Here is a 21,866-nt window from a genome sequence, read left to right as displayed (position 1 = left end):
TTGTATCATTAATTAATTAATAGCAGCACACACCGTACCGGTTGTGTGTGGGTCCCAGCTAATATTGACTCGGCATACAAGGTCCTCTTCTGCAAGCAAACTACTGTCTCGCCCACCGCAAAGAGCTCACAAGACAAAATACTTCCAGATGTGTGTGTGTGTGTGTGCGCGCATTCTTGTGGATGGTGACGTTGTCATATTTTCACTGTAGAGGAAATTGCACTCCTTAGTGTGCTGCAATAAGTTAAAGCACAGCTGAACTGTGGATTTCTGTGGCGAAAGGAGCTGCCTTGTTTGCTTGTGTTTAACCTTAACCTTGTTGGAGGTACTGAAGCCCACCAGTTTCCTTTGCGCATTCACCGAACCCTTCATTGAAAAGTAAAATGTGATTTAGTCCCCCCCCCTATTATTTTCATTATCCAACCTGACTCATCCTTAGGCGGATGACCAAGAGTTTTGAATCGAAGCTTAAATGAGAGCTGCCTTGTTGTGAAATGACGAGGATGCTGAAAATATGAACACCCAAAAAAAGAAACCGCATGACTTCTCTTTCTACCTGTTTTCCTGCTTTTTGTTTGAAAGCTTTGTAATGCTACTCTGCGCACCATGTCAATGTTTGCTGCATGTTGCCATGGCTACCTTTTACTGCCTAATGCACTCTGTTACCTTCCTGCGAGACCAACTTATTCCAACTGTGAACATGTGTTACTCTCTCATGTGTCGGAGGCGATTTGATGCTGAAAGTACACTTGATTACTAGGGATGTAACGATAATGGCAATATCGTGATATTACGGTATTAAAACTGCCATAATATGTCATCGTCATCATGTCACGATATTAAAAGCAGCACATCTGTTAAAAAAGTCAAGTTGATTTCCATTTATGCCGTTCTAGCACCCTCTGGTGGCTAGTTTTTTTTAGTGCAGTTTAATTTTCACAAGGCATCTTTTGGCCCTTATATATATTTAGGCATGTAATATGCTTGTGAACTGAGTCAATATGTGGAAGAACTCCGTGTGCTAGAGATTGCAGGTTGTTTATATGCATTGCTGTAATGTATGAGATTTTTTTTTTAACAATATTGGAAGCTATTTTGTATCGCCAACCTTCCCACAATATTGTGTTATCGTATCGTGGTGACCTTCATATCGTGATATCGTATCGTGATGTTTGGTTATCGTTACATCCCTATTGATTACTTAATTTACTTGTCGTAATTGCCCCCATTGTTCCTACCCTCTTCTCTCAAGGCCCCCAGCAGCCTCCTGGAGGCTCTGGAGCAGCACCTGGCGTCCCTGGAGGGCAAGAAGACCAAGGAACTGAATGCAGACGCCAGGTGTATATTTTGAAGATGACAGTGGCTCATAATCAGCGCTCACTCTCCCTCATCCATCTCTCGTCTTTCAGGGCGTCCACCCTGTCCAGTGCCGTCTCATGTCTCGCCTCCACCGACATGTCCTTCGCTCGCATGGATGAAAAGGAGAAGCAGCTGGCCCTGGAGGAGGAGCAGGCCAGGCTACAGGCTCTTAAGGTAAGTGTCATCAATAACAAGGTTTGAAGAACCGTTCTTTCCTTTGGGATTAGTTGGAAAATAAAGTGAGAAATGGAGTTAGCGAGTGAGCTAAGATCAGTAGGTCTCGTTCAGGCTGCCTTGGGGATGCGACGTCCACATGGACTCGACACACACCGCTACTGTCCATCTGTGGCTTCTGCAGCCTTTTCCATTTGTTCCCTACTGCACTGTTGGAATGTAAATGAAGAGGTCTCCCGCCTGGCTGAGGCAGCCCTTTAAAACTCACTCTGCTGTCATGTGCAAGCAAGTGGGTTCATCTCAAATTCTAAAATCAAATCCTGGTGCCTTTGAGAGTTGGAAGGGGTTTTAAAATGAGCTGGAATTGACATGGAGCTGAATGAAAATGTTCTTATATGCCAGACTATCAAACGCGCCATGATGAAATGCACTATATTGATCTCAATGAAGAAATTAGATTAGACTTTGAAGGGATTAAATAAGAAATGTAAGATGACAAATGGTAAAATCAGCCAATGTAAATGTTTTTAAAGTAATGGTGTGAAAGTGGGCTTTCGCCTGAGGTTGTATGATAGCTTCAAGGCCGCAATCATGTTCCCAGCAAGCTATATTATTTTATTATTTGAGTCATGTAATGTTTGCTCATCTTATTTCAGCAGCAGAGGACATGTACTGCTTATTAATCTGCATTGATTCGGTTCATGTGGCCTTTATTAGACTATTGATGTGTCCTTGCGCCCACCTTAAAAGTTGCAGAATTTACTTAAAGCTAGGGATGGGCTATTACTGATACTAGCTGTTGGTATTGGGCCGATACTTGCAGTAAATTGCCATTCATTTCATCCAATTTTAAGAAATTGGAATGCATAGGTCTTAAATTATCGGTCCTATTTTTGGGAGGGTAAATTTTATGTATCAAAAGCACATTACAATTGATAACGGTACTTGGTATGAGTGGCTACTCAAGTTTGAGAACTCATCTGAACAAAAGTGGTATCAAGCATGCCTACTTAAAGCATCACTGGTCTTTCTTCCAATTACAAAAATTGTATAATATACACTGTATGCATGTCCTTTTTTTTCCCCCCCAGGATCAGCGTCTGAAAGAGATCAGCATGCAAACTCCGCCCTCTGCATCCCCCAGCAACCAATCGATAGGCAGTGCCCACAACAACAACCACATCACACAAACGCCAGAGTTGTTCGGCTCCACGCTCTCAGCCAACAGGTGTGAGGGAACGCACTGCTCCTATCTAATGTTAAAATAATGCTTTGGCGCCAAGGAACAATGTTGAAGTGAGTTGAGGAGCTTAATGTGGTGCTTTGCTGCCATCTTGTGGCATCACCTTGAAGTGAGTGCAGTTTTCTTCATGGAGAGGTCTTTTAAATGTGAGGACTTTTTTTATGCCAGAGTAATTAATTATTCATGTCTGATTGTAATCTGTAGTCTTTCTAGTTTATGTATCTTCATCTCCCACATCAATTCCCATTCATTTCTCTGCTAGATTACCCTCTACTTTTATGATCTTTTTGTCCAATGTCGCCTGCGTAACAGTCTTATTTTCTCACCGCCTTCTTTTCCCGGCTCCTCAGTGTTCCCAACCTGAACAGCGACTTGTTTGATCTCCAGCCAGCCTTCATCCCCGCGGTGCAGTGCACTCCTTCCATCTCCTCCGCCAACAGTGCCTGGGGAGGTACGCCACACACATACACTCACACTCACACATACATTAAGATATGTTCAGAGGAACTGCTTCAGACACCAATATAAGTAAGTACATGAGGGCCTCCATCAATCCATATGTTCAGCACCATTCAACACCCGCCATCATTGTTTAGCTTTCTTCCCTCATTTCATCATCTTGGTGCCATTGTCTTGTAGAGTGATTCATGTTCAAAATCCCGTGGCTCTGCTACATCCACATAAGCAGCTTTCCTCTCAGTGTAGACTGAAATGTCTTCATATACTGTATGTCTGTTGACCTTTACACAATGGAGGCATTTTGCACTTTGAAAAAGTAACAGAGAGACATTCGCGGTGTTACAAGCTCCTTGACTGAAGGTTTTTAACTGAAGCTTGTTTCCTGAAAGGTTACTTGTAACGAGGAGCTCTCTTTATTATCTGGTTAAGCTTTAATCCCTGGCAGGGATGCAGAGGACAAAACAAAAGTTGTATCGGGGAATTTCCTCGTGCAGAGCTGTCCTCGAAAGCTGTCCGTTTGTTACTAAACAACTAAATGCAAAACATTCAAACTGTCATGTTCATGTCCCTGAGCTGTTGGTTTACTGGATGAATACTGGCAGCTTCAAATGATGTTTGTCTACATCTTTTCTTTTTTTTTTTGACTGTGGTGACGTGATTCCAAAAGAAAACAGCACTTTAATACTGGAACTACATCCCTCAGGACTGGAGAGCCAGCCTCTGCAACAGAACGCACCCACCATGACTGTAGATTTTGATGCCGTGTTTGGGAATAAGGCCGCTCCTGCTAACAACGGAACACAGCCAGCAGCCGGTAAAGCCGTTTGCCCATCCCACTGTCCAGGCTGAAAACTAAAATCTTTTGGCTTTTCGGGCAACACCAACATCGCTTTTGATTAACCCTCGTTCTTGCAACTCGTGGCTGCTGTACAACATTGGCGGGGGCTTTGCTACCTTTCCAAGTTGCACCCTCTTGCCTGTTGATTTTCATCATAAATTTAAAATCCAGCTGATAAAATGCAGATTAGGTTATGTAGGAAAGTTGTCAAAACATGTTCAATTGGCAACTGGGGAAATAAAAGGGCCTTTCATTGTTTTGTTTTTCCTCTGTAAATTCTTGTGGGTTCCCACTCTGGTCTACACCTGCTCAGCCTTCCTTCCTGTTTGCGTGTAATCAAGGTGCAATTATTTTCCAGTGGATCTCCACTCGTGACAGCTCCCATCCATCAGCATCACCACTGGAAGTTGCCCTGCTTTAATCAGCCAGCTGTTTCACACCAGCCACTAATGCATGTGCCATTCAGTATTCTTTTTCTTTTTAACGTGTATTGGAGAGAAGATTCTCAATCACTGATGGGCAACTTAAACACTTACACTAACATGAAAGATGCACATACATGTGTACATAAAGAATATAGACCAACCAAAATAGAGCAGAGTTTGTTTTTTTACGCCCCTAATTGCAGTCTTTGTGATTAGAAAATTGCATTCTACTACCTTGCAATGTGGATTTGATTAATTGTTCAGCCCTCCTTGTGATGGTCTGGCTGCTCTGTCTGTATAAGTAATGCATTAAAAGCTGCTTTTCAGACTGCCAATTTTTATCCCACGTTTCGCAGTGTGTCTGTGCATGTTGTCCAACTGCAGATATCTGATGCTTCTCTCTCATCCTTTGTCATTTTCACTTTGTCTCTCCTGTTTTATTCTGCCCGTTGCTTGAACACCAGTATTCATTTTTGCTTGCACCGTCACACTTTACACGGCAAAGAGTCACCCAGGCAACTCTGTTCCATCTGCTCTTCTCCTTGAAACCCCTTCAGCGTGTATTCTCTCCCGTCTCACACGTCACACATGATATCTCCTCTGAATGCCTTCCAATGTTTGCTATTCCAATCGAATACTCCATGTTTTATCACCTTCACTTCTCACTGCCCTCTGCGCAGCATTTGATCTCTGAGAAGGTTTTTTTTTTTTTTCTTTCTCCTCCTCCACACTCATAATTTAGTTGTATTGAGCAGGCTTCATTGTGACGGTGCCAGAGGGATTTTTTACCTTAGCTACAACAAGACAAATTAGACATCATGAGAATTAATAACTGGAGTGAACTAGTGTTTATTGTGGGAGGTATGTTTTTTTTTTTTTTTTTTTTTTTCCCCCCTCTTCAGCTTATGCACCCCTGGCTTCCCTTCTCCCATCTGCTAAGCTAGCAGGAAAAGTGTTTGCTGGATGTCTTGTGTCAGCACCACTGTCAGAGCTACAAACCACTTCCTAACTAAATATTATCCACCCCCCCGCCCCCCCTTTTTTTTCTCTCTTTCCTTTCTTTTTCTGTTCCCTCTATGTTTAACAAGGTCAGCGTGGTCATCTTGTAGCCCACTTTGGCGTTTTCCTCAGTCATTTTCGCCTGGCCTTTCGTTTAACGCCTTGTTGTCCCCCCACTTCCGCCACCACTCTTGAAACACCTCGCGGCTTGTAACGGCAATGAGCGATATTACCGACTCATTAGCTCGAATGAATGCTGACATGGGAAGTTGTTAACCTGGCCACCTACGCTCACGCGCCAGCGCAGCAAATTGCTCGCTGCCATTTGCGCCTACCGGCGACACATTGACAAAATTACTATTAGTCCACCCTCACAAACAGCTTTGGAAATGCATTTATTAGTGCTACAAATATAGTACGTCGTTTTTGCGTCGCTTTACAAGGCAGTTTGTATCGTCACTGCAGGTTTTGACACCCTGGGGGATCTTCTGAAACCGACAATTCCCATACATGCAGCCCATCCTCTCCCGCCTCAAATGGTCTTCCAGCCTGGAGGAAAGCTGCTCGCCAATGACCTGGACTCCTCCCTGGCCAATCTTGTAGGCAGTGAGTGAAACACGGCCTATGTTGTTGTAGTGTGTCTCTATTTTGTCATGTTTATGATGATCTGAGTCATCTTCTTTCCTCAGATCTGCAGTTTGGTGGAACCCCATCCAAAAAGTAAGTAATACATTTTAACTAATCATTTTGCATCTGCAGTTAGAAAGCTCACTAAGTCTAAGCCCCAAAAATGCATCTTCCTTTTGGATAGTCCGCTGACTTGTCTGTTTTAGTGCGCCTCATTGTTTGCCATGAGTGCATGCACACATCACAGAGAAAGGTGGGAAGAGCAAAGAGTGGAGGTACAAATTTTGGTGATATGTTCTGGTCTTGTACTCTGCTGCTGCTAAGGCCGGAGATGCAGTGGAATCAGCCGGGGGAGAAGAAGCTGACAGGAGGACAGAACTGGCAGAACAAGACCATGTCCACCACTCAGTGGAGCCCGGCCCCCATGGTCCCGCCCCCCATGCCTGTGCCACATGTGGTAAGATGTATATGTGATGAATTGTGCTTGCATGTGTACATGAGAACAATCTTATCATGAGCCAAATTTGTCATGCCTTTATTTTTTTTTTTGGTAAAAACCATGTTAGACATTTCCTTGACTGTCATTCCCCTTGAATCAGCACTTTGGTGCTCAGCTTGACCTCCTCTTGCACTTCTTCCGGCTGTTTTGCAGCGCCATCCCCTCGTCTTCCTTTCCCTTCTTTGCTTGTTTAACATTTATCAAGTCTCTGTTTTGCTCTGTCATCTGCTTTTGTCACAACTTTGCCCTTGAGCGAAGGGTCAGTCGCTCATTTGTCTCGTGTGTTATTCATTTGTCTTTCAGTCTTTTTCTTCCCTCACTCACTCCCCCTTGCTGTTTATCTGTCTACTCATCTCTTTCTGTCTTTTGTCTCTTTTTTTCCTGTTGCATCCTGTTGCAGAATGGAATGTTCTATACTAGTTATGTAAGTACCGATCTGCTAACAGCTACTTTGGTGATAAGCCTCCTTTTCGTGTGCCGTCTCCCTGTCAATCTGTTCTTACTCTTGACACTCGATGACAATGATTTTGCATCCATTGGTATTCCCCAACTGAGGTGACAAATGTATTTATGTTTGCCTGCTTCTGTACTGTTAGGTCCAATTAAGCCAGTGCTTCTCAAATAATGGGGCGGGCGCTTCGTCAAGGGGGACGCGTTTGACCTAGGGGAACATGCTTTTTTATTTGTATTTTTATTTTTTTTACTGTCTTAGAATAAAGTGCAATTGCACCTCCACTACATTAGGGGGCAGTGGCACTGGGGAGCATTCGCTCAGTGGTGTAGGGGCTTTTGTTTGCACTGAGCATGCGTGCTTTGCACACAGCACAGAGTATGAAGTGTAGGCACGAAGTGTAGCAGACCCTCAAGTGACACCATGAAAAAATATTTAACAGGGATGAGAAGACAGGCGGAGAGAGACGGAGATAAAGAGACAAACAAAAATCTCCCCAAAGCTAAGCCGAGGAAATATGACGGAGTGTATGGGGGGGTCGTGAGATGTTTTCTTCTTCCTGGGGGGGCATGACAAAAAATAATTGAGAAGCACTGAATTAAGCTAATAGTAACACTCGTCTGAATGGCATTGCCTGGATATTTTGCATGAGTCCAAGACGTTTAAGCATAAATTGCCATTTTGCCAAGCAGGAATCAGTGTCCGTTATGTGCATATTTACATTATCAAGTGTTCATCAGTTGTAATGAAGTGAAGGTCGAAACGTACATGTTCTCCACTGTTACACTTCCACCGCATAAGTACTTCATCAGCATTAAAGATTTGCTCCTGGTGCGTACACTGGGTTTAGGATTATTTTTATTACTTCCGGTTGTCAACAATTCATAATACAGGCTCAGGCAGCAACTTTTCCACACACTAAAGCTTATAAACGCCATTAAAATCCCAGAGGGCACTCTGGTATCTTGGCAGCCGCCTTGATTCTTTTCTTTTTTTCCCCCGCCCAATTCATTTCCCATTTCCTTCAAGGCTCCAGCTCCCGTGGCTTTCCCCATGACGACACCGCAAGTGCCTGTGTATGGAATGGTGAGGGGAACCATTATATCAACAGTATATTTTTCAACAGATTTTAGATAGATTGAAAATTATGTCGAGTTCAGTGGTTCTTAACCTTGTTGGAGTGACTGAAGCCCACCAGTTTGCTATGCGCATTCACTGAAACTTTCTTTGATTTCTTTTTTTTTGTTTTTTTGTTTTTTTCCCCCCCCACATTCAAGTCATAGTCAACAGAGAGAGTAGCCTTTTCATCGAATCTGGCTCTCTTCGCCTTCAATTCAGAAAGCGTTGTATTATTGTATTATCCATCTCGTGCTAGTTTTCCTCTCTACTTGTGCTGGACTCCGGTCGCATAACCAGGCATTGCGAATCATGCAGTTAGGATTCCCATCACTTGAACTTTATAGCACACACAACCACCACTGTTTTCTTAACTCATTCTCTCACAGCCATTTTCACTGAAGCAACCCTCTTCGCTCCTGGCTCTTTCACTTGATTTTGACTGATTTTACAAGCATGGAATCTACAAAATTAAAGATTAGTCTCTTCTTTTATCAGGGGAGAAAAAAAAAGTATATTTCTATCTGTTTTCGTGTTGCAACAATTAGCATTTGAATATTGCTCATTTTCATCAATATTAACATTACTGGTGAAAACACTGTCAAAAAGAGCTTGTTAAAACATGGCCCTGTCTTATCGCTTATACTCTGCTACCACCTGCTGGCCATTTTCTGTAATTACTACCATTGCTTTAAGCCACCTCTTCATGTCAGAAGCTGTATGCTCTTGCATGAAAAAAAACAAACAAACAAAAAAAAACCCATAACATATAAATACGGTTTGGGAAGACAAAGTATTAAAAAATAAAAATAAAATTATTTACACGTTTTGGGGTTTGAATGAATTAGGGTGTACCTATGGGCAGCTGAAAACTGCAGAAGCCCCAGAATTGAACCCTGTGGCACACCATATGTTCCGTTATACATGAAAATTCACATTGCACATATTTGTCCGACCGCTTTCTTTCTTTTTCTTTTTTTTTTTTTTTTTTTGGTGGTTAGTATGAAGGGATAACAAGAAAAAAAAGCAATCGCATTACGTGCCATCACAGCAGCCACAAGTTGACTAATGAGCACAACCAATGATGGTCAAGCGGGGCATATCTTCACAAATCATTTGAGTCTTTGAGTGTGTGTCTTGACTTCCGTCGAACCCCTCAGACTGACTCACCAAAACCCTGGGTTTTGATTGAACCCAAGTTAAGAACCACTGGTCTAGTCCATATGCTAGTTATCCACAATGTAACACGAGTGTTTATCTCAAACACAAGTGGAGTGTTTTTATACAATAGTGACCAAATAAAAGATCATTTGAGAGTTTGTGACTGTCCTGTTTTTCTTCTTTGTAGGTCCCCCCCCAGATGGGTCAGGTGGGTGGGGTACCAGTCATGGCTCCTCAGCCGATGATGTACAACCAGCCTGTCCTCAGACCCACTAACCCCTTTGCAGCCATGCCTGGAGCCCAGGTGAGGTTAACGCAAGTTATTATTGTGTGTTTTGTTTTTCGTAGCGCCGCTTTATTTCTGAAATCTTTCTGTCTTTATTCAGATGCAGTTTATGTAATCCTGTCAAGGGCGGGAGGGGAGTCGAGTGCCAAAAGCGACAAATTAACGCAAAGAAGACAACACACGAGGAGTGACTATTTGATCAAGCTAAAAGGACAAAGACTGCAACACAACCAATGCCCCCAAAACAAGTTGATGAGGCTGGTGGGATTGCCGTTGTCTGAAGCAACACGCAAGTGTATGAGTGTGTTTGTGTGTATGGATGCATGGTTAGCTGCATTGCTGGATGTTTGAGGCTGGAGATGATCGGGAAGGATGCATGTGATTGATGTGAGGCTCTCTGCTGCCACATTAGCTTTATTTCATACTGGTGCTATTTTGTCCCCTTTTGGCTATGTTCTGCCTGCAACTGCGCGTGTGACATGGTGTGCGGTGAGTATGCACAGCTGCTTCAGACACACGTCCACTGAAACCGCTGCCAACGTGTCTGTGGCAAATCCTCTCACGTATGTTTTTTTCCGCGCTCTCGTGATTGTCATTTTGTTTATAAGATTCAAGCCACACGGAAATGCGGGACCGAGTTGTGATAGCATGCTAGCATGGCGACAAGAGGTCTGACAATGTGATTGAATCCGTTGTCATGTGTGTCAGCAAGGTTTCTTTAAAGAGGAAGTCAACCCCCAAATGTTCTTACAATGCTCTATGCATGTCCACTAGTGTAAACACAGCATTCCGATGAACTTTTACCGCCAAAAACGTTTAATAACGATTACTAGAATCACAATGTATGCCGCCATAACCGTTAATTGACGTCAACTATGTTTTTTGTTTTTTTTTATAAATGGGTTTTGCAACGTCTAGTGGAACGCTGCCTAGTCAATGGGGTTGTGAAATCAAAAACACCCTATAACTATGGCCAGCAGATGGCAGCATTGTATCAATGGGGGTGTATGAAATTACAATGAAACATGACGAATCTGATGAAATAGAATGTTTTCAAGGCTGACATGATCAAAGCTTTTGTCACATTAAATCTAATTCACAGAGCATCACTAAGCAAAAATATTAGTTTCAGTCAATGTTGTGCGCAAACTATAGCTTTAAAAAAAAAAAAAAGCTTTTTTTTTTCTTTTTTCTTTTTTTTTTCTTTTTTTTAAATATTTTCGCTTGATTGTCGCTCAAATGACCTATTTTCAAATGGTGATTACTAAAGAACGGAGTAAGGTAGAAACCTACTTTTTTTTCTAATGAAAGAATGGGAATGGAACGCTTTCATGTGGTACCCACCATGTTTATTTCGTAATACCACACAATAATCTGTCTGCCTTGCAAGATGAGTTAAAAATGCTCAAAATCAGCTGGCACTGCCGGGGTCGTTTTTTGGATAATGTGGGGCAGTAAAAGAGTAAATATTGTGTTTGTGGAATATGAAATAAGCAGCAAAATCCGACAGTTCTTACCCATCTCGGGGGCGGCCGTTTTGCCGCTTGCTCAGGTAACGACCCATCGCAGCTCACACTTTACGAAGCCGAGCCGTGATTGATCGTTTCCTGAGCAACTATATCATTTCTAGTTAACAAGTGACAAAGTGCCCCCCCCCCCCCCCCCCCTTAAAATGAATAAAAATGGGTGGATCTTGCTGCTTAATTCATATTCCACAAGCACATTATTAATCAGAATGCCATATTTAGATTAGTGATTTTGCATATAACATATTATTGTCAAGAAGATTTTTGTGTTGACTCCCCCTTTAAAGCCTGCTCACAAATCATCTTTTGCTCAAGGCCAGCGGGCTAACAAGCTAACATGGAAAACCGTTTGAGCCGTTATTCGATATCCTACTAGTGCACTTAACCATCCATTTACTAGTACATTCTTAGTCCACACGAGTTAGACAATTCAGCGCACTAGTAGGATGCCAAATGATAATGCACACATATTTCTCTGAGCTCCCTTTTGTGATTGCCATTTATTTTACTAGCCCATAGAAGTGGAGAGCTCTCTTTTCTATTATCTTCTCCATCATAGGAGACGTTCAGTACATTAGTAAATCTATCCATGTGTGAATCCACCAAACGGATGGTTGCCCTAAATTTATCTTTTATGACCTTTTTTATTTTATTTTATTTTTATTTTTTGCTGTCGGTAGCCTCTCTAAGCGGACCCATGTAATGGCTATACAGGCTATGTGTTTCCTTGTTGTGCTCTGTGGACGTCTGTGCTTGTTTCATCTGACATTTTCAATCACTTAAATTGCACTGATTCTATTTAAGTGTCAAAGTGTTTTCCCCCGTCCTGTTTTTTGATCAAAATGTTGACGTCGAAATGTCTCGTGCGAAAAGGTCGTCCGTCATCCAAAGCATTCCACGGCAATGATTTGTATGTATCGAGTTGTTCCGTGTGTCGGTGTGTAATTGGACATCTGTTTTCATGGAGGGCTAGTTCTCAAAGTCACACAATGTCAAAGATACATACGCTTGTTTTGTCGCAAGATGCACACGCAGAGTTTTGCACTGATGCGACCAAACCGCAGCTGTCGAGTTTACTTTCTGGTGTCAAAAACAAAAACAAAAAAAATTTGGAGTTTTACACTTTGTTTAAACACACCAGCCACTTTAGCAGGTAACAAAATGTTCCTGCCATTTGAACAAAAGACTTTTTCTACTCCCGCTCCCGACCCTTTTCCGGTGTCTTGATCCGGACCACCAGACCAGTGTGCTAGTCCCATCATGCTTTTGACTCTTGTCTCGCTGCTTCTTCTTGCCGTGTGTAGATATGTAAACATTTATGATGCTCGTGGTCGTCTCAGCCATCACCGTTGCTGTTGGATAGATGTCGCTGTTGAACGCTTCTCGTTCCAGTCTTGTGTTAGCGTTAGACTCCTCGTAGACGCAACCCGTTGCTGTAGATTTCCTGCCTCGTTCCGTACTGCTCTATAGTTTCCTTTCAATCTTTCTCGGTGTGTCTCGCTTTTTTTTGGGCAAACATATTTGGAGGTCTCCGGACCGTGTTGTTCGGCTTCTCACTATTTCCTCTGTTGCTTGTCAAGCCGGTCTCATCTGTGCCTGCGCTGCTTCTGCTCGGGCTCTTGAATGTCCACAGCAAATCACGTGATCCAGGTGCCCCGGTCCGATCGGAAATCGGGGTCGATTATGTCATTTTCAGCTGATCGTATCAGCTGGGGAAAAAAAATGTTGATTTTTAACATTTTAAAGGTCACAAAGCGACAGATCATGCCAAATGGATTTATAGAAATTGTGTATACGACGTTAAAGTATCAAATCGGACTCGAAAGCATAAAAACGTGACCGGGACATCCCTACTCAGCACTTTTGTACATGTCGCTGTCAAGTGTGTATTCACTCTGGCAGCTTGAGCACATCTTGCAGTATGTGTAGCTCTACTAAACATTGACAAGTTTGTGTAATTTCCTTTCATCGACCCAATTCCTTTTACGTAGCATCTGAAAGGCGTTTGCATTCCCGCTTGAACACAAGGGAATCAGCAGCAGAATGTTTTTTTTTCTCCTAACACCCCTCCACCCCCTCGCCTCACCTGAAAGGTGAGATTAAAAACCACATAAAACCTCTCAGACCTGCCCCATATGGCAACTACTGTCACTTCTCCGGTTTTGTATTCCAAATTTCCTCTGCGTCATGTGTGACAAGCTCGCCGGAGGCTTTGATTTTTGCCGTTAATGATTGGTGAGTTCATGTTGATGACTTGTTTGTCCAGGGGGGGTTCGGTCTGCTTTTCTGCTCGATTTCATGTTTATTACTGGTTGCTTCCTAGAAGCGTGGAAGTCCAATGTGGTTGAGCCTTGAAAATAACAGTGAGTGCATGGTTGTATCATTGATGGTTCTTTTTCTAAAAAGCATGATGTGACAGAGACCGTCATTGAATTTTACGATTCCTACATGGATTTTTTTTCTCCCTTAGGATATTTTAGGTGTGTTCACTACTCTGTTGTAGACGAGCCACAGCAGCAGTGTCCCCAAAAAGGTCATGTTGTCAGTTTTGTTGTGATTCTGCCGCCATCTAATGTTCACTTCTTGTATTGCAGCTTTATGAAAAAATCTGAAATGTGGTGGCTAGTTTTTTTTTAAATCATAATCTGCATTATGATCATTTATGCTTTTACAAAATTGTTTTAATTATGAATGATATCAGCACAGATGTGATATTATTGCTCATGTACGCCTCCCCTGCCAATCGGTCGAGCATTCAGTGATGCCAAACGCTTTTTGAGCTGGTGCCATCTTTGAATCTGTCTCTTTGTACATGATTTCTATTTATTTAATGCAGAATTATATGGATCGTATCGGGCATGTAAAGGCAAAATGACAAAAATCACAAGCTTTTATTTTACAGCAGTATATTTGTTTATTCCGAGGATTGTTTTTTTTTTTGTCTTTTTGGAAGAAATAAAGTCATTTTCCATTACTAGCGGAGTGTCTTTTCTTTCCTTCATCCTTTAGCAGTAGCTTGCAAATAATAGACTCCAGTGAAATGATGTGCATTTTAGCAAGTCTCAGAGGCGCCGGGGCCAGAGTGACAGCTGACCCACCACCACCAGAAGGAATGTCCCACCCCCCAGTTTGCAGATAAACCTCAACAGCTGTAGTGCGTGACAGGAGGGAGGCGAGCGGCTATTTTTGTCTTTCTCCCAGCCAGAAAGAGTAGTGTCCATAGAGAGACCCTCCTTTTCGCCTTCTGGATCTCTCCTGACCACAGAAAGTTCTGGAGAAGTGTCCGCCGGACTACAAGAGCGGGTCTGAAGCGGACGGGTCGAAATGGCGCTGCTGTGCTACAACAAAGGCTGCGGGCAGACATTTGATGCGGACAACAACAAAGACGGTGAGCTGTCTCTGGAAAATCTGAACGAATGTCTGGATCCACGTGAAGTTCATTCATTTTGAGTTCAACTGATAACTAATGAGAAAAAGCTTTTGTTTGGGTCGAGCAGTTTAATACCACTCCTGGCTGATGTCACGAATCTATTAAGTTATGTGTGGGGAAAAAAAGCATCTTAAAAGTCTGCTAACCGAATGCTAACGAGTAATAAATACTGCCATAGATGGATCGGTTATAATAAAAATGCTCATAGGTATATATTCTTTATCATCTGCAAAAAAAACGACATATTGCTGTAGCTTACTTAATCATATGACTCATTTTGGACATAATTTGCTCTCTCTCTGTCAAAAGATTCCTGCCTCTTCCATCCCGGAGTCCCCATCTTCCACGATGCTTTGAAGGTAACATTGCTATCAAACAGCAAAAAAAAAAACGAACAAAAAAATAACGCCAATGCTTTCTAGGGTTGGTCATGCTGTCGCAAGAGGACGACTGACTTCTCCGAATTTCTCTCCATTAAGGTAAAACTCTGAGAGGACGTTCTCGACATTATAACATTTTTTTTTTTCTATCAGGGCTGCACCCACGGGCACCACAGCAACGAAAAGCCATGCGAACCTCTGCTGCCAGAAGTGTCGTCTGACAAAGTTGGCGGCAAACACGCCAACGGCCAGGAGATCATCTACCAGGGACCCAAATCTTCTGAAAAACTGCAGCAAGAGAGACCAAGGTGTGTCACGTGGCAGGAAATCTTGACTTTTTTTTTGTGGTCCTAACATAAAATCCGGCGCGCATGCACAGTTCAGATGAACCCAAGACCAAATTACCAGTCAAAGTGGCGGCCTCCCTGGTGACGGCGCTGCAGAAATTGGACATGAACGAGAGGGCTGAAAAGGAGAAGAAAGGTAACATGGACAGACAAATGTTAGTTTGTAGCCCAGCACCAATGCACGGTACAATTTATGCCACCAATTGCAAGATTCTCTGAAACAGGATCTGGCTTTGCGTGAATGCCTGCTCTAGGAGCTTGATAGTGTATTGTATTGAGCATATTAACATACTTTGTTTTACCTTTCTTATTTGCCAGAGAGCGAAGGTGTGGTACCAGGCACACGATGCAAGAATTCAGGATGCAAAACAGTAAGTTAGCCTTTCCTTGTCCACCTCTATGAAAACCCTTGCCACACTTTGAGAATCTATAAAAAATGTGTTCAGATCTATCAGGGCCCAGAAACTGACCTAGAGGTTTGCACTCACCATCCTGGTGCGCCGGTCTTCCACGAAGGGTAACGCCAACGCAAAGCGTGTGCCAAGGATGGGCCCCAGCTGATGCTGTGTGCGTGACTTGCCACCTCGCCTCAGGTACAAGTACTGGAGCTGCTGCTGCATCAGGACCATGGACTTCAACGCCTTCCTGGACCAGAAAGGCTGCACGGCCGGAAAACACCGCTGGGTCCCGAAGCAGGTATGTAGCAAGGTAAACAAAGATTTTCACGATAGGAGTGAGTGAATGTGTCTGTCTGTGCGTGTTGACAGGACAAGAAGAAGGTGGCGTGTCGACATGACTGGCACCAGACGGCAAACAGCGTCGTGGTGACCATCTACGCCAAGAACGCAAACGCAGAGTTCAGCTGCATCGAGGCCAACGGAACGACGATCTCCTGTCACATCCAGTTTGAGAGCGACAAGATCTTCAAGAGAGACTTCCACCTTTGGGGGGTGCGCCGATGCTAAACCGCTATCAAATCCATTTTGATGTTTATTTACAAATGCATCCCGTGATCCTTTTTGTTCCCCCATTCCAGGTCATCAGTGTCCTGCAGAGCATCGTCAACATGGTCCCGTCCAAAGTGGAGATCACCCTCCGCAAAGCCGACCAGGTGGCGTGGGGCAAACTGGAGGACCCCAACTACAAGCCCGCGCCGGAGCCCACGGAAGACAAGACCGACCGTGCCGCGGAGTCGCGACATCCTGACTGGGACATCGACGACGACGACATCAGCGACTCGGACGAGGAATGGGCCTACGACACGGCGCCGGCGAAGACGCAAGCGGCGGAGGCTGACGGAGGCGCACGACAGACCAATTTGGAAGATGTGCAGAATTTCAAGAGGAAAGAGGTGGAGGAGGAGATGAGGAGGGCCATGGAGGACAAGAAGCAGGCTGAGGAGAAGCTGGAGGAGCTGAAACGGCAGGAAGAAGAAGAGGGATTTGAAGAAATGCCCGAACTGGAATGAAACCTCCAAAGATTGTAACAAACACGCAAAAGATTCACATTATACCTCCAAAATGCTGACTCACAAACCTCAAAATCCTTTTTATGCTGAATGTGAGTTTACATACAATAAAAAAAAATCCTTGTGTAGCTGTGTCACAGTATGTAGTAATTCAAAAACATATGGAAATATTTAAATGTCGATTAACATCTTTTTTCAATTGGATTTAATCTATTTGATTACCTACGCTAACATTACTGCCACACTACTGGGAAACAAATCGGGATTATGGTATATTACTGTAAAGTGATAAATTCAGGTTTTAATAAATAAATTAGTCCATCGTTGAGGTTTGCTATGCTGATTAGCCAAACGTGAGAACACATGGCTCTGAACCATGTAGAATGCGTTACTAAGTATGTACAGCAGATGGCGGTAGTGTACTGATTTTAAAAGTCCACCACTTTTTTTTTACAGTAACAACGAACAAATGTCGAAAAAATTAAGACATTCTATACAACATAAAAACAAAACACGCCAGGAAGGTCAGGTTATACAAAGGATATAGTTTATAGAACCTAAAAAAAAAATAAAGCAAAAAAAAAAAAAAAGTCAGATGAATTACAGTAATTGTATGTTTTGACAGCTTTTTTTATACGTTCAAGTAGATAATGAGGAAAATGACGTTTTATAAACACAAGAAAACAATGAAAGTTGACTTCGTATGCATGAATTTGGATCTATGAATATAAATTTTTGCTAAAATAAGGTTTATCAATTCAAATTGTGTGTGGGCAGTTTTATGTTCAAAGATACCAAATATTACATGTTCACTGTTTTCCTTGCCATTCCACGACTAACTCGTATGCTGTCCTTAAAACATACAACAGGTGGCGCGCGTGTATTACTTTGTCGAGTCACCAACCACTTTTGAAGATGTGAAGAAAAAGAGCTGCGCATGCTCATTTCGAGTTTAACCCTGCTTGGTGAAGCAGGCGATGATTTTTTGTACTGTACTGTGTAATGTGTACTCACAGTACCTGACAGACATGAACAAGTGTCAACACTAGCCACGGTGTGACCGAATTACCCCGCGGGGTACTTTTCGAGGCAGAGTTGCTCTGTAACGTCGCGGTATCGATCCAAAAACATTTGGAAAATGGTAAGTTGTCCGCTTTAATCGGGCGAGAGGTGACAATACGTGCTTAGCTAATGCTAGGAAGGTGGAAGGTTCCAGGAAGTGGCTCCCCTACCTGGCTGCTCTACCTCCACCTGGCATCTGGCAGCAGTAGATGGAAAATAGTTTCTTTTTTTAGAAGCACACAACAGTGTTTTATCCTGGCTAGTTTGTGGTCAAGATTGAATCAGTCTGTCTATTTTGTTTTATTTGAAATTGAAGTGAGCTATATACTTGCTGGGCGTTAAAGCTCCAGGCAGTCGTCAGTGTCAACAATGGAAGTGGTAACGAAAGCATTTTGGCAATGAATAACTCGAAATGTTGATATTTTCTGTTGGTATGTCATTCGACGTAAGTTGACACTAAGTTACATATGTCAGGTAAGGTACAAAAAATGGAGTCAAGTTGTATACATTATATTTGGTCAGTCACCGCATATATTAATACATTAACAAATGGATATTTGTTTTTAAAACAAACACTATCAGTCTGCCTGTCTTATACTGCACACCAGAAGGAGCAACAAAACCTTGAATTCATTTTAATTTGACTGTTTTTAATATTTACTTTTTCATCTGGAATCCACTTGGACTCCATCCCAAGACGAGTAAACTCACGTGGAGCGTTTTCGCCGTTCCCCTCGGCAGATGCGCTTCATGCTGCTGTTCAGTCGTCAGGGCAAGCTGCGGCTGCAGAAATGGTACACAGCCACGGCGGAGCGCGACAAGAAGAAGATGGTCAGAGAACTAATGCAGATCGTGCTCGCCCGCAAGCCCAAAATGTGCAGCTTTCTTGAGTGGAGGGACCTCAAGATTGTCTATAAAAGGTAGCATTTTTTTTAAGCTAACACCTTGAAAATTTTGAAGTACATTGTCAACATATTTGTACACACGTGTCAATATCGTGTGCAGGTACGCCAGCTTGTATTTCTGCTGCGCTGTGGAAGAGCACGACAACGAGCTCATCACGCTGGAAATCATCCATCGCTTTGTCGAACTCTTGGATAAATACTTTGGCAGTGTGAGTCTCACGTTTTGTGTAGCATGTGTTATGTGTGTCCAAATCTCAATGACCCTCATGGTTGGTTAGGTGTGCGAGCTGGACATTATCTTCAATTTTGAGAAGGCCTACTTCATCCTGGACGAGTTCCTGATAGGAGGAGAGATCCAGGACACGTCCAAGAAGAGCGTCCTCAAAGCCATCGAGCAGGCTGACATCCTGCAGGAGGTCCTTTTTTTTTTTTTTTCTTCCTTTTTTTTTTTTTTTTGTCACTTGCTAACTCACGCCGCAATCTTGTCCCTTCCTGAGCGTAACGTGCGTCTTCCCCGCCACGCAGGAAGACGAGTCGCCCAGGAGCGTGCTGGAGGAGATGGGCTTGGCGTAGCGGCGAGCTGGACGCGGACGCACGCGGACGGGACGGACTGAACAGAGCTTCTGTGTGTCTGATGCAGCTCGGGGACTCTGTGATGCAGCGCGTGGGTACGAGCCTCGCTTTGACACGTCCACTTTTGTTTGTGTGTATTTCTATTTGTGTGAGTGATACGGAAGTGTACATGCTGCTCACAAGCAAACTGGAGTCCAGAAAGAAGTCATTTTCATGATATCGCCGATACGAGAAGACCAAAAGCATTTTGTTTTTGTGACATGATTCCAACATTGTGTACGCGCTTGTGAGTCGCTGGCAGCTAGACGGTGTGTGGTAGCACGCAATATGGAGCGTCTGTTGGGAATAAGGAACCAAAGATGTTGAACATCACTGCCGGAATTCTTGTCGCGACGGTTTGCAAGATGACATCATCAGCTTTTGTCATCCAATCAGGTGAAGGGAGGCAGATATACTCCTAAAACTGCTTTGTCCAAAGTAACACAAATTGGGTAAAATAGCAAACCCAGCTGGGTTGGGTTGAGGATTTGGCCCAACATCTTGGGACAAGATTTTGATCCAAACTTCAACCTAGTTTGCTGGGTCCAAATAATGAACCCAGTCCGTTCACAATCCACCGCTACCTAGATAATGTGTTAAGAAAACCACCCACCCGCTCGCGCCGATGCTTCTTGTTGCAAAATCTTTCGGATCTGGGGCCTCATTTATAAAGCTTGTGTATGATCAAAATGAGGTCAAAACTCTACATATTTCTACGCCAAAGGTGGTAGTTATAGAAAACAAACTGAACGTGAAACTTTACGCACCGCCATGTAAAGTCACCTACCGTACGCAATCCACACATTCTGAAGACAACAGTGACACAACAGCCTTGTGGTACAGAAATCACATAAATTAATTTAATTAAACATTGTAAACTATCATCTTCTTTCATTGCACCTCTCATGAAAAAGCCTCATGCAATAAATCATATTAATGACAATTAATGTGGACACATACTGCACGCATTACGTCATCGTGCCTATAAATTTCACCCGCCCCTCGGCACAAATGTCATTGCAGTATTAAAGGCTAAATAAAACTATTATATTGACACAATACAATACGGATAAAAATTAGCTAGGAAAATACAGTCTGGTACAAAGCATCTTTTCTATGAAGCTTGATATAATTTTTTAGGCTTTTGTCCTGCAAATAAATACATAAAAGGAAGAAATGCTCACATCAAAGTCTGTCATAAACATCAATGCAATCCACACATCCGTGATGCTAGATGAAGTTCCATAAGCAACACATTGGGAATAACAATTGATATTTAATAATAATAGGGCAGCTTATTGATCACCTAATTTTTGCTTATGACTCAATTTCCCTATAGTGCATTAGTCAAGACAATAAAATTGGTCAAATTATTTTCTTTATGCTCACCTTTCTATCAGACCAAATTATTATTATTATTATTATTATCATTGTGTGTTTTTTTGTATTATTTTATTAATCTGCCACTGTGCATCCTGCAGCGGCATTTTTACGACTCTGCCTGCTTGCTTTTATTGGTGATACTCCTAAAAAGTCGAAGCCTTCCGTGACTCGACCTCTCTAATGAGGGTTTCAATGTACATCTTTAAAATATATATATATATATATATATATATATATATATATATATATATATATATATATATATATCTCATGGTGAAGTTAGCCTTCTTTCTTAATTGACTTTCTCTGACCGTCCATGCAGATGAGTTGATTTGCATTGCCAAATATGGGGTGAAATAGGCAGACTTAGGGTGGGGAACAGCGTGGAATCTGGTGTGCACAGTTGTTTGGGTCATGTGGCATTTATAAAGGGAATTTGTGTGCAGGTGTGCACTTGGTTTTATAAATGTCATTTTTTTTCTGTGTACTTGAGTTTTGGGTTTTCGTTCGTACGCAGGTTTTCATGCAGTTTTATAAATGCGGCCCCTGCTCATGAGTTGAGTGCAACGCTGGAGCTTCTTATGCAGTTCCGCTTTTTATCTTTGCTTTGTATCTTGCTGCGCTAGATGAATTTCTTTTTCAAGGTAATAATTAATTCGACTGTACTGTAATGATTGTGGAGGGTTCTCATTTTGGGGTGCTAGCTTGCAATTATTATTATTTTTTCTTACATTCAGTAAGCGGCGCCGTGTGCATGTTTTGGTTGACGGCTTTATTTGTGTGCGTGCCTGTTTGAAGAACTTGACTTCTTGATTTGACTTGATACCTAACTTCAGCTTGAGAAAGCTCAGCTCATGTTATACATTTTTAAGGAATGTAGTGATTGTATTTTAAATGAACCCCTGCAAAACTTTGGAAAGAAACAATCAATTGTTTGTGTTGAGGAATTCAAATGAGCTCCTTGGATCTGTTTGATGTTTTAACAGGTGTGTGAAAGCAATTTTATAACAGTCAAATAAAAGATTTTAAGCTAAGTGGATGTTTGTGTATTTGTTTTTTTGTTGTTGTTTTTTTGCCATGGTTTCAGGCTGTATGTGTATGTGTATGGCCTTTATT

At 42.5% G+C, this 21,866-nt stretch overlaps 3 protein-coding genes across 10 annotated transcripts in view; all 3 read left to right on the top strand.

Moving 5' to 3' along the window:
* Positions 1–14,137, top strand: part of LOC144003430 (phosphatidylinositol-binding clathrin assembly protein) — a 32,612-nt gene extending 18,475 nt beyond the window's left edge. For 4 of the 8 annotated variants that reach the window (XM_077499669.1, XM_077499668.1, XM_077499664.1 and 1 more), the window contains 12 exons: positions 1,253–1,338; positions 1,410–1,533; positions 2,625–2,761; positions 3,127–3,227; positions 3,939–4,049; positions 5,963–6,103; positions 6,187–6,217; positions 6,449–6,581; positions 7,024–7,047; positions 8,104–8,160; positions 9,539–9,655; positions 9,738–14,137. In XM_077499669.1, coding sequence (XP_077355795.1) covers positions 1,253–1,338; positions 1,410–1,533; positions 2,625–2,761; positions 3,127–3,227; positions 3,939–4,049; positions 5,963–6,103; positions 6,187–6,217; positions 6,449–6,581; positions 7,024–7,047; positions 8,104–8,160; positions 9,539–9,655; positions 9,738–9,752 — 1,077 coding nt within the window. In that variant the 3' untranslated portion in view covers positions 9,753–14,137. The remainder of the gene's footprint in view (positions 1–1,252; positions 1,339–1,409; positions 1,534–2,624; positions 2,762–3,126; positions 3,228–3,938; positions 4,050–5,962; positions 6,104–6,186; positions 6,218–6,448; positions 6,582–7,023; positions 7,048–8,103; positions 8,161–9,538; positions 9,656–9,737) is intronic. The other 4 variants (XM_077499671.1, XM_077499672.1, XM_077499667.1 and 1 more) reach the window with 3 other exon arrangements.
* Positions 14,138–14,292: 155 nt separating this feature from the next.
* On the top strand, positions 14,293–16,916 carry LOC144003434 (cysteine and histidine-rich domain-containing protein 1). Its single transcript, XM_077499677.1, has 10 exons — positions 14,293–14,551; positions 14,903–14,952; positions 15,016–15,072; positions 15,127–15,281; positions 15,353–15,456; positions 15,639–15,691; positions 15,767–15,837; positions 15,914–16,016; positions 16,088–16,270; positions 16,357–16,916. The coding sequence occupies exons 1-10, from the start codon at positions 14,488–14,490 to the stop codon at positions 16,786–16,788; spliced, it is 1,272 nt and encodes a 423-aa protein (XP_077355803.1). The 5' UTR covers positions 14,293–14,487; the 3' UTR covers positions 16,789–16,916.
* Positions 16,917–17,741: 825 nt separating this feature from the next.
* ap1s1 (adaptor related protein complex 1 subunit sigma 1) lies at positions 17,742–21,784 on the top strand. The gene is made up of 5 exons (XM_077499678.1): positions 17,742–17,929; positions 18,592–18,770; positions 18,856–18,964; positions 19,034–19,171; positions 19,281–21,784. Exons 1-5 carry the CDS (start codon positions 17,927–17,929, stop codon positions 19,326–19,328), a joined length of 477 nt encoding a protein of 158 aa, XP_077355804.1. The 5' UTR covers positions 17,742–17,926; the 3' UTR covers positions 19,329–21,784.
* Positions 21,785–21,866: the final 82 nt, after the last annotated feature.

This window comes from Festucalex cinctus, chromosome 16 (assembly GCF_051991245.1).
Source record: "Festucalex cinctus isolate MCC-2025b chromosome 16, RoL_Fcin_1.0, whole genome shotgun sequence".
NCBI lineage: Eukaryota > Metazoa > Chordata > Actinopteri > Syngnathiformes > Syngnathidae > Festucalex > Festucalex cinctus.
This window is presented reverse-complemented; position numbering and strand designations above follow the sequence as displayed.

What these genes read in the sequence shown, in the direction of transcription:
- LOC144003434 (XM_077499677.1), top strand. Translation starts at nt 14,488, where the DNA reads ATGGCGCTGCTGTGCTACAACAAAGGCTGCGGGCAGACATTTGATGCG. An exon ending in TGCGGACAACAACAAAGACG is followed by an intron (nt 14,552 to 14,902) that starts GTGAGCTGTCTC and finishes CTCTGTCAAAAG; the next exon opens with ATTCCTGCCTCTTCCATCCC. An exon ending in GAGACTTCCACCTTTGGGGG is followed by an intron (nt 16,271 to 16,356) that starts GTGCGCCGATGC and finishes CCCCCATTCCAG; the next exon opens with GTCATCAGTGTCCTGCAGAG.
- ap1s1 (XM_077499678.1), top strand. An exon ending in TGGATAAATACTTTGGCAGT is followed by an intron (nt 18,965 to 19,033) that starts GTGAGTCTCACG and finishes ATGGTTGGTTAG; the next exon opens with GTGTGCGAGCTGGACATTAT. An exon ending in AGGCTGACATCCTGCAGGAG is followed by an intron (nt 19,172 to 19,280) that starts GTCCTTTTTTTT and finishes CCCGCCACGCAG; the next exon opens with GAAGACGAGTCGCCCAGGAG.